The 18,845-nt window shown below is 43.0% G+C and overlaps 1 protein-coding gene across 1 annotated transcript in view; it reads left to right on the forward strand.

Moving 5' to 3' along the window:
* Nucleotides 1-17,786, forward strand: part of LOC126190845 (uncharacterized) — an 88,567-nt gene extending 70,781 nt beyond the window's left edge. Inside the window, exon 4 of the mRNA XM_049931430.1 lies at nt 17,484-17,786. Coding sequence (XP_049787387.1) covers nt 17,484-17,614 — 131 coding nt within the window. The 3' untranslated portion in view covers nt 17,615-17,786. The remainder of the gene's footprint in view (nt 1-17,483) is intronic.
* The last annotated feature ends 1,059 nt before the right edge of the window (nt 17,787-18,845 follow it).

Consider the following 18,845-nt stretch of genomic DNA (forward strand, 5'->3'; position numbering starts at 1 on the left):
TCACAGAAAATAGACAAGTTTTAATAAAATTATTTCACTGGATTACTTCAATTAATCTCACAGAATATTTTTACATAATTTCTTCCGCTCCGGCTATCAGACATTGTGCTGTGAAAAAATATTTTTAAATGTACCGCATAATGGCGGCTAATTGTTAACAGTCAGAGATTACTGTTACTCGCTCCGCAGCAGCTGGAAATATGCTAAATAATTTTCATTAAATATTCTTTTCATAAGATAAATGTGGCGTAGGTTCTTGAAATAACACACGGAGATCACTTTATACTAATATATTCTTACTAGGACACAGTTTACACCATTAAATATTTGCAATTACGTTACGACAGAAACAAATGCTAGCGCAGCACAATAGCTTGCGTACCTTAACTCCAGCTCACACCAGAACGAACAGAACAAAACAGACTAGACAGAAGAATGAGCATTGCATTGTATTTTATACTCTAACAAAGATAATCACATTATAATCTCGTGCAATAAAAATAATGTCTTTTCTGCATTTATCGATATATATATATATTGTATATTTTTACAGTTAAATCAATGATAAATCAATGTTTGCAATAATTTTGAGTCACATACTGTCGGTTTTATTTATGTTTCACCCTGATATGGGTGAATATTGCAAAAGGGACACTACAGGTGGCACCTATACTGCCAACAATTGAGTTTCGAGGCCTATCGCGACCGGTACACCGGGACATCGTCGGACACAATCACGCAACAGAACTATCAAATATATGCTCTGGCTCTGCTACTCGCTACAAGACTACATAACTAAACTTACTGTTGCGCCGCTTGAAATAACAATGCGTTGACATTCTCTACCTCTACGTCTTGTAGTAATAGTGTTGCTAACAATGATTTTGAGATTTCGTTGACTTTTAAGGACGCTTTCGTGAAGAATGTGCAATGACATACTTTTTTGTCGGTGAAATTCGCCAGAATAAAATACGCCAGAATTTCGGTCAGGTACGTTCAGCAATCAAAATTATATAATTAAATAAAAATCGTAGTTCGTTTCAGTGTTAGCTATTGCCAGAACCTTAGATTTTTGCGATTTCATCTTTCATTTAGCCTTACATTACGGTGATCATGGAGTGCTAGGGTGCTTTAATCTCACTAGGTGGATCATGGCCCTTATGACTTCGTGGAGGAGTCAATGTGGCTCGCGGACTAAAAAGTTTGGAGACCCCTGCTGTAGACTACTGAAATATCTAACGAAATTAAGATACCACCATAGGTGAGAACATCACATCAGAAACTTTGATGCTCGTTCAGATACGAGGGTCACGCCAAAAGAAATGCACACAATTTTTTTTTAAATCCATCTTTTACTCTACATGTTTCAAAGTTTAACAGTGTGTAGATACATCCTTTAGGAACAATATTTTCATTTCCCCTCATAATATCCATCCCTCTCAACTCCCTTACACCACTTGGAGCCAGCGCCTGTACACCCGCACGGTAAAATTCTGGACCAACCTGTCGGAGCCACTGTTTGGCAGCGTGCACAAGGGAATCATCATCTTCAAACCTTGTTCCACGAAGAGTGTCTTACAGTTTCCCAAAGAGATGATAGTCACATGGAGCCAGGTCAGGACTGTAAGGCGGGTGTTTCAGTGTTGTTCATTTGAGTTTTGTGATCGCTTCCTTGGTTTTTTGACTGACATGTGGCCGTGCATTGTCGTGCAACGGCAAAACATCCTGCTTTTGCCGATGTGGTCGAACACGATTCAGTCGAGCTTGAAGCTTCTTCAGTGTCGTCACATATGCATCAGTATTTATGGTGGCTCCACTTGGCATGATGTCCACAAGCAAGAGTCCTTCGGAATCGAAAAACACCGTAGCCATAACTTTTCCAGCAGAAGGTGTCGTTTTGAATTCTTATTTTCTTTATTGAATTTGCATGATGCCACTCCATTGATTGCCTCTTCGTCTCTGGTGAGAAATGATGGAGCCATGTTTCATCACCTGTCACAGTTCTTCCAAGAAATTCATCTCCACTATTCTCGTACTGTTCCAAAAGTTCGCTTCATACCGTTTTTCTTGTTTCTTTGTGGGCCACTGTCAACATCCCGGGAACGCACCTGGCACAAACCTTTATTAACGTCAACACTTTCAGTATTCTGCAAACACTTCATTCCCCTATCCCAACGTAACGTGACAATTCGTTCACTGCGATGCGTCTGTCAGCAGTCACCAATTCGTTAACTCCCTGCACTTCGGAGTGTGTGCAGTAAGAGGCCTGCCGCTGCGAGGACAATCCTCAATATTGCCGTGCCCGCTTTCATCACGTAACCTGCTTGCCCACCGACTAACTGTACTGCTACAGACAGCAGCATCTCCATACACCTTTTTCAACTTCTTGTGGATGTTTCCCACTGTCTCGTTTTCACAGCACAGGAATTCTATGACAGCACGTTGCTTCTGACGAACGTCAAGTGTAGCAGCCATCTTTGAAGACATGCTGTGAAGGCGCCACTCACGGGAACAGGTTGAAATAAGTTCGAAAACAAGCGGCAAGGATGTATCTACACACTGTAAAACTTTCACACATGCAGAATGAAAACTGTATTTTTACAAAAATAGTGTGCATTTCTTTTGGAGTGACCCTCGTAGTAAAGCATATCAGAGTTCACCCAAACTATATTATCGTCAGCCTGGATCTAGTTTCAGAAGGACCCTTGCTGTGACCCGTTTTTCTCAATAGAACATACTAGACTCTGACGCTTTCCTACTTTTTGAATCCAGCGTGGTTAACTTCTTTGCGGAGGCTGCCGTTCACCTTACTACACCGACGACACATTTCTGATCGAGTCACCAGTCATCAAAACTCTTCGAAAGTCGCCAGATGGTATCAGCAGCATGTATCCCAACAGCCGCTTGAGTGCCGAGATGGAAAAGAAGGAAAGTTACCATTTTCTGACGGCTGAGTACAACGTAAACCATTTAGACAGTTCGGGTACCCAGTAGTCAGTATACCACGAGTCATAAGACGCTGCCCTATATTTCAGCACGCGGAGATTCCACTATGTATGCCATAAGAGAGTGCTTTTAAACACATTGCTAAGCAGAATGGCAACTTCTTTGACAAGGACCATTTCAGGTCCGAGGTAAAGCTGGTGAAGCATGAGTTCCGAAACGGTGACTCTGAGACTCTGGAATGGAAACGTGAAGATGTTCAACAATCACAAAACAACCTATCTTTTCGGGTCTTTCATTTCACTGTGACTACTTTGTGGCTACCTCCAGAAAAATAGGTGGGGTTCTGGACGGGCAAGACGTAAGACATGTTTTCCGAACGACAAAGATGACAAAAGAAGTGCTATGCGCAGTAGAGCCGGCCGCTGTGGCCGAGAGGTTCTAGGCGCTTCAGTCCGGAACTGCGCTGCTGCTACGGTCGCAGGTTCGAATCCTGCCTTGGGCATGGATGTGTGTGATGTCCTTTGGTAAGCTAGGTTTAAATAGTTCTAAGTCTAGGGGATGACCTCAGATGTTAAGTCCCATAGTGCTTATATCCATTTGAACCATTTGGGACATGGCTTGTCATGCACACCCTTTTCATCACCTTGAAAATGCCGTACCCATCGCCTCACATTGCTCACTTCTACTGTATCGTCTCCATACACCTTTAGCAAGCGTTGATGGATTTCAATCGGCGCATTTTCTTCCGCAGTGAGGTATTCAGTCACACATCGCAGTTGAATACTCGCGTCCCTATCAGACACCATTTTGAACACTCCTCTGCTGCCGCCAGCTTCCACAGAACAACGGAATCACCTAAAAATGAAAGAGGAAGGTGCAACATGGTTCCCTATTCGTACCACACTTACCCACCATATCTCAGATGCCATAGAAGAGGAAGCTGGATGGAATCATGGTTGGTGGTCACAATTTATAATTAAGACAGTTTATTGACATTACGCCTTTTAAGGAATTTGACAATTACAAATTGTGGACCAGCCACTAGATAAAGCTTTGCAAATACAGTTAGAAACCCGACGTACTCAGTACTCAAATAAACAGTCACTTAAGAGGAGTTTATAAAAAACTTAATGTGCCATGCATTTGTAGAAACTTTAAGCATAGCAGTTATCAATTACTTCACATAGACACTTCATAAAACTCCTTAAAACCAGTTATTACATTAAGATGGCCACACTCAACATTCTTCACTAAAATACCCTAATAAGCTTACTATTTCAATCCATTAAAGAAGCACTTGTTAAAAGGTCAATTACAAACTTAATGTTGCCAGGCACTAATACCCCCCGCTTTATTTTACCTAATTATGAAAACAGAATTCCTGACAAACTTCAGAAACTCAAACTACAATATAGCATTTCCCTCAAAATACGTATAATGGAAACAGTTACCAATGAACGGTGACTTAATGACATTTCACACTCGTGCCAAGCTAAGATCCAGTTACATAACATGATAGAACCACTTACACAAAAAAACTACAGCAGAAACACTGATCTTTAAAAGGGAATGTTCACATGCTCAGACATGTTAGTAAAAGACTACTAGAAGGAACTGCGCAAGGAACTCAGCAGATGCTATGCAATTTAAAGTTTAGCCAGAAGGTTCAAAAATCAAATGGCTCTAAGCTCTATGGGACTTAACATCTGAGGTCAACAGTCCCCTAGACTTCTTGTTGTTGTTTGGTCTTCAGTCCTGAAACAGGTTTGATGCAGCTCTCCATGCTACTCTATCTTGTGCAAGCTTCTTCATCTCCCAGTACCTACTGCAACCTACATCCTTCTGAATCTGCTTAGTGTATTCATCTCTTGGTCTCCCTCTACAATTTTTACCCTCCACGCTGCACTCCAATGCTAAATTTGTGATCCCTTGATGCCTCAGAACATGTCCTACCAACTGGTCCCTTCTTCTTGTCAAGTTGTGCCACAAACTCCTCTTCTCCCCAATTCTCTTCAATACCTCCTCATTAGTTATGTGATCTACCCATCTAATCTTCAGCATTCTTCTCTAGCACCACATTTCGAAAGCTTATATTCTCTTCATGTCTAAGCTATTTATCGTCCATTTTCCACTTCCATACATGGCTACACTCCATACAAATACTTTCAGAAACGACTTCCTGACACTTATATCTATACTCGACGTCAACAAATTTCTCTTCTTCAGAAACAATTTCCTTGCCATTGCCAGTCTACATTTTACATCCTCTCTACTTCGTCCATCATCAGATATTTTGCTCCCCAAATAGCAAAACTCCTTTACTACTTTAACTGTCTCATTTCCTAATCGAATTCCCTCAGCATCACCCGACTTAATTCGACTACATTCCATTATCCTCGTTTTGCTTTTGTTGATGTTCATCGTATATCCTCCTTTCAAGACACTGTCCATTACGTTCAACTGCTCTTCCAAGCCCTTTGCTGTCACTGGCAGAATTATAATGTCATCGGCGAACCTCAACGTTTTTATTCCTTCTCCATGGATTTTAATATCTACTCCGAATTTTTCTTTTGTTTCCCTTACTGCTTGTTCAATATACAGACTGAATAACATCGGCGAGAGGCTACAACCCTGTCTCACTCCCTTCCCAACCACTGCTTCCCTTTCATGCCTTCGACTCTTATAACTTCCATCTGGTTTCTGTATAAATTGTAAATAGCCATTCGCTCCCTGTATTTTACCCCTGCCACATTTAGAATTTGAAAGAGAGTACTCCAGTCAACATTGTCAAAAGCTTTCTCTAAGTCTACAAATGCTAAAAACGTAGGTTTGCTTTTCCTTAATCTTTCTTCTAAAATACATCGTAGGGTCAGTATTACCTCACGTGTTCCAACATTTCTACGGAATCCAAACTGATCTTCCCCGAGGTCGGCTTCTATCAGTTTTTCCATTCGTCTGTAAAGAATTCGCGGTAGTATTTTGCAGCTGTGACTTATTAAACTGATAGTTCGGTAATTTTCACATCTGTCAACACCTGCTTTCTTTGGGATTGGAATTATTATATTCTTCTTGAAGTCTGAGGGTATTTCGCCTGTCTCATACATCTTGCTCACCAGATGGTACAGTTTTGTCAGGACTGGCTCTCCCAAGGCCGTCAGTAGTTCTAATTGAATGTTGTCTACTCCTGGGGCCTTGCTTTGACTCAGGTCTTTCAGTGCTCTGTTAAACTCTTCACTCGTTATCGTATCTCTCATTTCATCTTCATCTACATCCTCTTCCATATCCATAATATTGTCCTCAAGTACATCGCCCTTGTATAGACCCTGTATATACTTCTTCCACCTTTCTGCTTTCCCTTCTTTGCTTAGAACTAGGTTTCCATCTGAGCTCTTGATGTTCGTACAAGTGGTTCTGTTTCCTCCAAAGGTCCCTTTAATTTTCCTGTAGGCAGTATCTATCTTACCCCTAGTGAGGTAAGCCTCTACATCCTTACATTTGTCCTCTAGCCAAATCTCTTAGCCATTTGCACTTCCTTTCGATCTCATTTTTGAGACGTTTGTATTCCTTTTTGCCTGCTTCATTTACTGCATTTTTATATTTTCTCCTTTCATCAGTTAAATTCAGTATTTCTTCTGTTACCCAAGGATTTCTACTAGCCCTCGTCTTTTTACCTACTTGTTCCTCTGCTGCCTTCACTACTTCATCCCTCAAAGCTACCCATTCTTCTTCTACTGTACTTCTTTCCCCCATTCCTGTCAATTGTTCCCTTATGTTCTCCCTGAAACTCTGTACAACCTCTGGTTTAGTCAGTTTATCCAGGTCCCATCTCCTTAAATTCCCACCTTTTTGCAGTTTCTTCAGTTTTAATCTACAGTTCATAACCAATGTATTGTGGTCAGAGTCCACATCTGCCCCTGGAAATGTCTTACAACTTGAAACCTGGTTCCTAAATCTCTGTCTTACCATTATATAATCTATCTGATACCTTTTAGTATCTCCAGGATTCTTCCATGTATACAACCTTCTTTTATGATTCTTGAACCAAGTGTTAGCTATGATTAAGTTACGCTCTGTGCAAAATTCTACCAGACGGCTTCCTCTTTCATTTCTTACCCCCAATCCATATTCACCTCCTATGTTTCCTTCTCTCCCTTTTCCTACTCTCGAATTCCAGTTACCCGTGACTATTAAATTTTCGTCTCCCTTCACTACCTGAATAATTTGTTTTATCTTATCATACATTTCATCAATTTCTTCATCATCTGCAGAGTTAGTTGGCATATAAACTTGTACTACTGTAGTGGGCGTGGGCTTCGTGTCTATGTTGGCCACAATAATGTGTTCACTATGCTGTTTGTAGCACCTTACCCGCACTCCTATATTTTAGTCATTATTAAACCTACTCCTGCATGACCCCTATTTGAGTTTGTATTTGTAACCCTGTATTCACCTGACCAAAAGTCTTGTTCCTCCTGCCACCGAACTTCACTAATTCCCACTATATCTAACTTTAACCTATCCATTTCCCTTTTTAAATTTTCTAACCTGCCTTCCCGATTAAGTGATCTGACATTCCACGCTCCAATCCGTAGAACGCCAGTTTCCTTTCTCCTGATAACGACGTCCTCTTGAGTAGTCCCCGCCCGGAGATCCGAATGGGGGACTATTTTACCTCCATAATATTTTACCCAAAGGGCTACATCATCATTTAACCATGCAGTAAAGCTGCATGCCCTCGGGAAAATTTCGGCTGTAGTTTCCCCTTGCTTTCAGCCGTTCGCAGTACCAGCACAGCAAGGCCGTTTTGGTTAGTGTTACAAAGCCAGATCAGTCAATCAGCCAGACTGTTGCTCCTGCAACTACTGAAAAGGCTGCTGCCCCTCCTCAGGAAGCACACGTTTGTCTGGCCTCTCAAAAGATAACCCTCTGTTGTGGTTGCACCTACGGTACAGCCATCTGTATCGCTGAGTAATCCCAAATTTACATCCCGCTATTTGTACTTCCATTGCCTTGCAATGGCTTATTTTCAACTGGCGGTCTACATAATGTATCATTGTTATCTCAGATATACACCTACACATCGGAGTTGCGCATTCATCTTAGAACTACTTAAACCTAACTAACCTAAGGACATCACGCACATTCATGCCGGCGCTGATGACCTCGATGTTGAGCGCCAATAAGCCCCAACACACCACATTCATGCCCGCGTCAGGATTCGAACCTGCGACGGTACCAGCAGGGCGGTTCCAGACTGAAGCGCCTAGAACCGCTCGGCCACAACGGCCGGGAAAGGTTCAAGTATTAGCTCTACACCGACGACATCTGGATCTGACACCCAATGTCACCACAAAAATAGGAGGCATTACTTTCGGATCGAACCTCGTATATGTAGAGAAAGTGTCTGAGCGTGTTTTGTTTCTTTATGGCAGTGGGGATGACCGCCTCTATAGATGAATGGCAGCCGGCATGGTAGTTGTGCGTATTCGTCATTATGTCTGAACACAAAATATGTTCCATGATTCTACAACAAATCGATGTCAGTTCTAGGCTCTTCACTCCGGAACCACGCTGGTGCTACCGTCGCAGGTTCCAATTCTGCCTCGGACATGGATGTGTGTGATGTCCTTAGATTACTCAGGTTTAAGTAGTTCTAAGTTCTTGGGGACTGATGACCTCAGATGTTAAGTCCCATAGTACTCAGAGCCTTTTTTTTTTTAGTATTACGTTTGGCCAACGTGTTTGAATTACAAGAGAATATTTGCATTTACTAGTACTTGCCATAATTTCAGTCTCATCTGGGACCCATTTATTGTTTGAAACAATGTACTGAAAATAGTTTTCTACCCTCAAGACGCCTGTCATGCAAATAGCAGTGAAGTTTACCAAAAATTCTACATCTGCCACCCAGTTGGCATTCTCAAGTTCTGGCACCGATTTTACTTTCGATATTATGAACGATTTGATTTCATTAATTATGCTATAAAATCTTTTTAATAATGTATCTGGTCTCGAATGCGCCACCTTACTTCTGTAAAATAAGCGGTATCACCGTACTCAACACACAAACTTCTGAGGAATTCCTAGCATTAACGCTGATTCAGTCCTATAGCTGTTCAGATATAACATAGAACTTCCTTGTATTTCCATAAATTATTTTCATTATTACATTATGCATCTTTAAATCTCTATTTTCGCAGTTGCAACTGAAGTAGCTGTAAGAAACATAGCAGCGAGTCTGACGGACTGTTCGGTTTTAACAACGAGATTGTGGGGGATCAATTATAGCGTGACGAAAACCGAGTTTTATGGATTTTTTATTTTATTTTATTTTATTGCCGATCGTCTGATGCACGCTCACTTCTTGGACCGTATTGATACTTGCTTTGGCCCGCATGCTGTCCGCGGGACGCGGGTTGAACTCCCCCGGTCTACTGCAATAGCTCTGCCATATCAGAAAGCCGCCATGTGTCTTCTTTGTCCACAGGGAAATGGTAAACTACTATTGAAATTACGTTATGTAGCAAGGGGAGGGAGCGTTTGTGGAGGAATTAGGAAAGGATATCGGGTAGATACACTGAAGCCGCGTTTATGTCTGGGAATCATTGCCGAATCCATACGCCAGGTTGTTAGGTCGGTCGTTTTTTGCATCTCAATAAGTGCTCTCTGTGGAAGGAACAAAGATAAGATTGGGGGGCTTCTTGCAACTCTGTTCTGTGAAGGACAGTATCGTAAGCGCCGCCGCACCAAGCAATCGGCAATAATGTCCCGTAAACAGTGTGGCAACCAAACAAATCCAAATTACACAGGGTTTCCCAAGAAGAACATTCAATATTCAGGGATATAACAGGTAAGGTCATTCGAAGCAAAGAAACATGGGCTCTAAAACACCTTAAGAGCTATGAACACGTGTTCCGTAGAAGAGATGTGTTTCACTGTAGCGAAGATGAACAAGTTTTCGCAGCTCTTAAGCCCCTGTTTATTGGACATGTTTTCCTTATTTTGGTCCATACTGTCACCTTTCAAAATATGGAAACCAAAAAGCTTGCAATAAATAAGCTTGTTACCCGATATCGAAGATGAAGAAGTGCTCATAGCTCTTAAGTAATTCATTTTAGATCCCATGTTTGCTAAATTTTTTTGCTTCGAATTCTCGTTCCTGTTATATCATTGAATATTAGCCATTACTCCTGAGACATCCTGTATAGCTATTGCTAAAGCCATAGTACTGACTATTGCTCCCTGCCGTTCAAATTCTGCAGTTTACGTATATCGCAGACAATCACTGCTACAAATTCGGGAGTATTTTCTAATGAATCGAAAATACACTCCTGGAAATTGAAATAAGAACACCGTGAATTCATTGTCCCAGAAAGGGGAAACTTTATTGACACATTCCCGGGGTCAGATACATCACATGATCACACTGACAGAACCACAGGCACATAGACACAGGCAACAGAGCATGCACAATGTCGGCACTAGTACAGTGTATATCCACCTTTTGCAGCAATGCAGGCTGCTATTCTCCCATGAAGACGATCGTAGAGATGCTGGATGTAGTCCTGAGGAACGGCTTGCCATGCCATTTCCACCTGGCGCCTCAGTTGGACCAGCGTTCGTGCTGGACGTGCAGACCGCGTGAGACGACGCTTCATCCAGTCCCAAACATGCTCAATGGGGGACAGATCCGGAGATCTTGCTGGCCAGGGTAGTTGACTTACACCTTCTAGAGCACGTTGGGTGGCACGGGATACATGCGGACGTGCATTGTCCTGTTGGAACAGCAAGTTCCCTTGCCGGTCTAGGAATGGTAGAACGATGGGTTCGATGACGGTTTGGATGTACCGTGCACTATTCAGTGTCCCCTCGACGATCACCAGTGGTGTACGGCCAGTGTAGGAGATCGCTCCCCACACCATGATGCCGGGTGTTGGCCTGTGTGCCTCGGTCGTATGCAGTCCTGATTGTGGCGCTCACCTGCACGGCGCCAAACACGCATACGACCAACATTGGCACCAAGGCAGAAGAGACTCTCATCGCTGAAGACGACACGTCTCCATTCGTCCCTCCATTCACGCCTGTCGCGACACCACTGGAGGCGGGCTGCACGATGTTGGCGCGTGGGCGGAAGACGGCCTAACGGTGTGCGGGACCGTAGCCCAGCTTCATGGAGACGGTTGAGAATGGTCCTCGCCGATACCCCAGGAGCAACAGTGTCCGTAATTTGCTGGGAAGTGGCGGTGCGGTCCCCTACGGCACTGCGTAGGATCCTACGGTCTTGGCGTGCATCCGTGCGTCGCTGCGGTCCGGTCCCAGGTCGACGGGCACGTGCACCTTCCGCCGACCACTGGCGACAACATCGATGTACTGTGGAGACCTCACGCCCCACGTGTTGAGCAATTCGGCGGTACGTCCACCCGGCCTCTCGCATGCCCACTATACGCCCTCGCTCAAACTCCGTCAACTGCACATACGGTTCACGTCCACGCTGTCGCGGCATGCTACCAGTGTTAAAGACTGCGATGGAGCTCCGTATGACACGGCAAACTGGCTGACACTGACGGCGGCGGTGCACAAATGCTGCGCAGCTAGCGTCATTCGACGGCCAACACCGCGGTTCCTGGTGTGTCCGCTGTGCCGTGCGTGTGATCATTGCTTGTACAGCCCTCTCGCAGTGTCCGGAGCAAGTATGGTGGGTCTGACACACCGGTGTCAATGTGTTCTTTTTTCCATTTCCAGGAGTGTATATAACCCCTTCCCATCCCCCCCCCCCCCCCCCAGATTCCAGAAGGGGAAAAGTGCCCTCTCTTGCACTATCTTGCGAACGCCTACGGATATCGATAAGCTACGCGTTTGTGAAAAGACACTGTGTAATTTTTCCCGTATTACACCTCGCAACGTGTAAATTTTGGCCGGCAAATGGACCAGCAACTCGTCCCTCGAAGACAAAAGAGGGAAACATTCCCGTTCGCTTGATTGAAACCCGGATTATGACAGAGACTTAGCGAAGAAACATACTGAATCGCCTCCAAAACAGGAAAGGTACTAATCGATGCTAAAAGTGTTCCTGTCCACAGTCGAATCATTATTCTGTGTTTTGTCAATAGCAGTAACCTTGTTCAAAAAATGGCTCTGAGCACTATGCGACTTAACTTCTGAGGTCATCAGTCGCCTAGAACTTAGAACTAATTAAACCTAACTAACCTAAGGACATCACCTACATCCATGCCCGAGGCAGGATTCGAACCTGCGACCGTAGTGGTCGCTCGGCTCCAGACTGTAGCGCCTAGAACCGCACGGCCACTCCGGCCGGCAGTAGCCTTGTTACAACCTGGCAACACATAATACTGGTGGTAACTGATTTCAGTGTTCTCAGTGTAAGAGCCCAGCAGAGATATCTTCATGAATTGTGACGATCGTCTTTACATGTTTCACTCCGCTCAATGAGGTTTGGAATCTGACAATCTTGGTTGACTGTTGCATGGGGCAGAACTACAACTTATGGATCACTTCCGTTTCCCAAAATAGGGTAATCTGTGAATATTTCACCACTTTGAACCAGACGTTCCTCGTGAGAAGGCACAGTTCCCTACCACCTGATAGAGACTTTACTCTTATAGGGAGGAACAACAGATTATTTAATGTATTTCACCAAGACGATGAGATTCAATTAATTGCTAACGCCTCGCAGAACAGATTCCTTGACTGCAATATGGAACGGGCGATTTCAGGGATCTTCGCGCACTAGACCAAAGGTTGCACAGAGCTCATTCAAAGTCATAACATCCTACGGTGGGCTTTTCGATGCCTTGCAAAGAATCTGAGAGGTACTGGTAAAAGAAATCTTTCGTCAGCTAACAGTACCTATCTTGCGTACCTTGTGTGACAAACTTTATCACTCAAAGGAGCCAAGAAAAAAGCCTTACTTGACATGTAACAGTATATCTGAACTGAGAAACGTGATTGCTGACATAAAATACCATATCGATAGTGGATCTGCACGTCTGTGTGACAAAACTCAACTTATTCACAACTAGAAACGTAATGCTGAAAGTTTATAGTCAGTGTAATTGCAACAGCAGTTGCATTACATTTTTCAGTATCATCTTCTGCTCCTTGTGTAGATCTGTACTGTAGTAAGCTCGTGTGTTTTGACCTGTTTTATTGTATTTTTAATAAAATAAGCCTGTTATTTATACATTCAGTAACAGAGTACAAGCAGTGTATTTCAGCAGTACTGGCCTGACAAAACATTATTTGTCGAGAATAATTAAGGTCCTGCTATTTTTGTCAAAGATAGAAAAGTTTTGCTCATCCCTTTATTTTGAAATTCGTATCACTGAACATACAAACTGGCTCTGAAGCATTCTTATGTACATTTATCAACAAAATCGTCTGTGTCCCACGGTGGGTTTTTCTCAGCGCTTCTCACCAACGTCAGTGAGTGGTGGAACGTCCCCTTGCTCGGATGTAGGCTTGAATTCGTCTTGGCGTACCATCGATCAGATCATCAAGCCAGCCAGGCCTGGTACAAGTTGTCCCGCCCCCAGTGGTGATTCTGCGTAATTCGCGCAGAGTGCACGTGATTGTCGAAGTCCAAAAACATCTCGTTTCAGCCGATCCCACAACTGTTCGATTTGATTCATGTCATGGGATCTAGAGGGTCACTCCATTACGATGTCCCTGAAGGAATGTGTTCACGAGAATAGCGATGAGCACGTGAGATAACATCAAGGTGAAACGTCACCAGAATGTGGCGATACAGCCGCAATGTTGCTTGCACACTCTCGTCCCTGTGCCGTGGGTCAGTGAGACTGCCCTCAACAACCACTCGAGGTGTACAGTGGCCAGTGTTGATAGAGAAGGATGCAAAACTTATCCTACTGCTTATAGCATCGCATCTCAGTATATCTTTCATCGGTGAGGTGACACTGTGGGAGCGTTGTATACTGCACAGCAGATACTGGCAGTCCTACCGGGAAACATCATTCCACCACCACCTTGTTGCACATGTGGGACACATCTACATCTACATTTGTACTCCGCAAGCCACCCAACGGTGTGTGGCGGAGGGCACTTTACGTGCCACTGTCATTACCTCCCTTTCCTGTTACAGTCGCGTATGGTTCGCTGGAAGAACGACTGTCTGAAAGCCTCCGTGCGCGCTCTAATCTCTCTAATTTTACATTCGTGATCTGCTCGGGAGGTATAAGTAGGGGGAAGCAATATATTCGATACCTCATCCAGAAACGCACCCTCTCGAAACCTGGCGAGCAAGCTACACCGCGATGCAGAGCGCCTCTCTTGCAGAGTCTGCCACTTGAGTTTGTTAAACATCTCCGTAACGCTATCACGGTTACCAAATAACCCTGTGACGAAACGCGCCGCTCTTCTTTGGATTTTCTCTATCTCCTCCGTCAACCCGATCTGGTATGGATCCCACACTGATGAGCAATACTCAAGTACAGGTCGAACGAGTGTTTTGTAAGCCACCTCCTTTGTTGATGGACTACATTTTCTAAGGACTCTCCCAATGAATCTCAACCTGGTACCCGCCTTACCAACAACTAATTTTATATGATCATTCCACTTCAAATCGTTCCGCGCGCATACTCCCAGATATTTTACAGAAGTAACTGCTACCAGTGTTTGTTCCCCTATCATATAATCATACAATAAAGGATCCTTCTTTCTATGTATTCGCAATACATTACATTTGTCTACGTTAAGGGTCAGTTGCCACTCCCTGCACCAAGTGCCTATCCGCTGCACATCTTCCTGCATTTCGCTATAATTTTCTAATGCTGCAACTTCTCTGTATACTACAGCATCATCCGCGAAAAGCCGCATGGAACTTCCGACACTATCGACTAGGTCATTTATATATATTGTGAAAAGCAATGGTCCCATAACACTCCCCTGTGGCATGCCAGAGATTACTTTAACGTCTGTAGACGTCTCTCCATTGATAACAACGTGCTGTGTTCTGTTTGCTAAAAACTCTTCAATCCAGTCACACAGCTGGTCTGATATTCCGTAGGCTCTTACTTTGTTTATCAGGCGACAGTGCGGAACTGTATCGAATGCCTTCCGGAAGTCAAGAAAAATAGCATCTACCTGGGAGCCTGTATCTAATATTTTCTGGGTCTCATGAACAAATAAAGCGAGTTGGGTCTCACACGATCGCTGTTTCCGGAATCCATGTTGATTCCTACATAGTAGATTCTGGGCTTCAAAAAACGACATGATACTCGAGCAAAAAACATGTTCTAAAATCCTACAACAGATCGATGTCAGAGATATAGGTCTATTGTTTTGCGCATCTGCTCGACGACCCTTCTTGAAGACTGGGACTACCTGTGCTCTTTTCCAGTCATTTGGAACCTTCCGTTCCTCTAGAGACTTGCGGTACACGGCTGTTAGAAGGGGGGCAAGTTCTTTCGCCTTGAAGGCATTCGCTACTCCTGTTTTATGTCCAAAAATGTTGTCTGCGATTATCAGGGTACAAACAGGCCCGAGTTCCGTCCGTAAACTCAATCCGACGCCCATCCTGTGGCGTCCGTTCAGCATGGTTCTTGCCCATCTATAACGGAGTTCTTGGTGTTGTTGTGTACTACGTGGTGCTCAGCATGGTCGTCAAGATTGTAATTCGCGTCATGTAATCGTCTCCTTATAGCTTGATGCTATACGTGACGTCCTGTAGCCTCTCCAAACACCAAATTCAGTTCTGGAGCACTCAACCCACGGTTCCTTTGACTCTACCAAGTCGTAGATATCGACCATCATGTGCACCTGTCGTACGTTGATGGCCTTTTGTGGTGTAAACTCCCAACACCGCCTGCCAAGTGGAACCTATTCCGTGACCGCACCATACAACTTAGACTCCGGTGCATACGTCGGGCAACTTCCCTTGTTGACAAGGGTCCTAAACGTAATGTGACGATGCAGGCCCTGTCACTGGCCGCGAGTGTCTTTCGTGGCATGATGGATTTTCGCTCTATTGTTCGACAGACGTCTCTAATGCGTCCCTAGGGGTTCTTTACTTGTGGTATGAATGGGAGAGTGCTCAAATGGTTTAAATCATACCTAACTGGAAGAGTGCAGAAAGCTGAAATAAGCAGTTCACATAATATGCAAAAAACTGGTGATTTCTCAAACTGGGGGCCAATAAAGAATGGGGTGCCGCAAGGTTCGGTCTTGGGTCCTCTGCTGTTCTTAATATATATGAATGACTTGCCATTCTATGTTCACTAAGATGCAAAGCTGGTACTTTTTGTCCATGATACAAGTATAGCTATCACACCTAACAGACAAGAATTAACTGGCGAAATTGTAAACGATGTTTTTCAGAATATCATTAAATGGTTATCTGCAAATGGGCTCTCATTCAACTTTGACAAAACACATAAAATACAGTTCCACACAGTAAATGGAATGACACCGTTAATAAATATAGACTTCGATCAGAAATCGGTAGCTAAGGTAAAATATTCAAAATTTCTAGGTGTAATCGTTGATGAGGGGTTGAACTGGAAAAAAACACACTGAGGATCTGCTGAAACGTTTGAGTTCAGCTACTTATGCTATTAGGGTCATTGCAAATTTTGGCGATATACACCTCACTAAATTAGCTTACCACGCCTATTTTCATTCTCTGCTTCCGTATGGCCACATATTCTGGGGTAGCTCATCATTGAATAAAAGAGTGTTCAGTGCACAAAAGCGTATAATCAGAATAATTGCTGGAGTTCATCCAAGATCATCCTGTAGACACTTATTTAAAGAGCTAGAGATCTTCACTGTAGCCTCACAAAATATATATATATATATATATATATATATATATATATATATATATAGTTACTTATGAAATTTGTTATTAACAATCCGAACGAATTCAAAAGTAATAGCAGTGTACATGGCTACAACACTAGGAGAAAGGATGATCTTCAATTCTCAAGGTTAAATCTAAATTTGGCTCAGAAGGGGGTAAATTATGCTGCCACAAAAGTCTTTGGTCACTTACCTAATAGCATCAAAATTCTGACAGATAGCCATATAGCATTTAAAAGGAAATTAAAAGAATTTCTTAATGGCAACTCCTTCTACTCATTAAATGAATTTTTGGATATAGTAAGTCGGTAATTTCCCGACCCCCCACCCCAAAAAAATATATTGAATTTCATGTAATATTTTGTGTAATGTAATATCTTGTATTGACACCTTTTATTAACGTGTTCCACATCATTACGTAGTGTCGTATTCATGATCGATGGAAAAAGTACTAATCTAATCTAATGTAATCTAATCTAACTGAAATGCTGCAATCCCTTCAAGTGTGGCGCTCTACTCGTAGGTAGCGCTCATGGTAATTCTGTGTATGTCATAGATACAACGTCAGGCGTGATCTCCTGATCTGATTTTAACCCGATTTTACTGCTTGCGTGTAATGCACCATTAATCAGTCAACTGTAGTTAGTTGAGAATCCTTTCGGCATGTATGTGTGATTTCTGCGTGTTGCACCCTGTTCCAGGTCGCAAAACGTGCAGGCAGCGCTCTCCACGAGATCACCAGCTTCCAGCAGATACGTCGGGAACTCGTAACAGGACTGGACGACAGGCGCAGACCGACATGCCAGGCAACAGCCAACTCGGTGCCACATGACTACCACCATCTGGTCCTTGTCGACCACTTGGCAGTGGCGTCAAATCGATGAATATGCAGTGTTCGTCAATGCGATGTATACTGGCTGCGTCCTGTAGGTTACGGCTCTATTTAATGTCACATAATCAGAAGATTGCGTAAAATCACTCATCATTAAATCCTTTACAATGACTTGCCTGTCCTGTGGATTAGATGCATGTGGAAAAAACACACAGAGGAGATGAAGGAAAACTGGACACCTGACATCGCGATTCCTTGCATACTAGAAATACAAATGTTCGTAGCAAAGTCTCATTCTGTGATAATTACCGGTGAGATATAGAAGGCAAAGAATGGCAACTTGGTAACACTGTAGTTACAAGTACAGCAGGTACTTTCATTTCGTATGGTATGCTTTAGGTTCAGATGTGGTAGACAAAGTGGTGCTTAAATATATGGTTATGTGACACTTGACTATCGAAGGTCTCCATCCTAGGAGAATTAAGAATTCAGTAGTGAACGATAAGTAAAAAGATGTGGACCAAAAAACGGCCCGTGATTTTTTACTTTGGGAGATCTATTACAACTGGAGAAGGGGAAGGCGATGTTGATAGTGGTATGGAATGGGCAGAAGATGAAAGTGCGTGGTGAAGAAAACAGCAAATGTTCCAAATTGCCACTCTTTGACCACCAGTTTTTATCAAAATATGCCGAGGACCCAAAATTGCCACAGATATTTTTGTATTGTTAGCGTGCAAGGAACCATACTGTGAAGTGTGTGCGAATTTGGTTTCCCCGCGTATGCTATCAAACAACAGCTGTTAGCACAGTTGTATAAGTAAGAAAGTGTTTATTTAACTTGTTCTTAAAAGAAATACTTACACAAATAAGATTAAAAAAAGGAGAGATTATTTATTTTCGTTCTTCCTGTATATCTTATTATGTTAGTATTAAGCGTTAGCAGTGTGATATAATTAATTATTTATTTTATGGCAACTATAAAAAATAATACAGAAACAACTGAACAGTTGTGCAAGTGTAAAATTAAGCTTTACTCTATGATTTCGGAAAACAATATCAAATACAAGCGCCAAGTTAAACTACGGTGTCGTTCATGCAATGAATCAAGCATTGTCGTATAATAAGGATATTGTCACTAAACAAAATCAAAAAGGTAAGTACAATGATATCGTGATTTTTGTCAATAATCAATCCAAAAAAATCGGGAAAATCCGAAACTCACGAAAGCCAT

The sequence above is a fragment of the Schistocerca cancellata genome, chromosome 6 (genome assembly GCF_023864275.1).
Source record: "Schistocerca cancellata isolate TAMUIC-IGC-003103 chromosome 6, iqSchCanc2.1, whole genome shotgun sequence".
Lineage (NCBI taxonomy): Eukaryota > Metazoa > Arthropoda > Insecta > Orthoptera > Acrididae > Schistocerca > Schistocerca cancellata.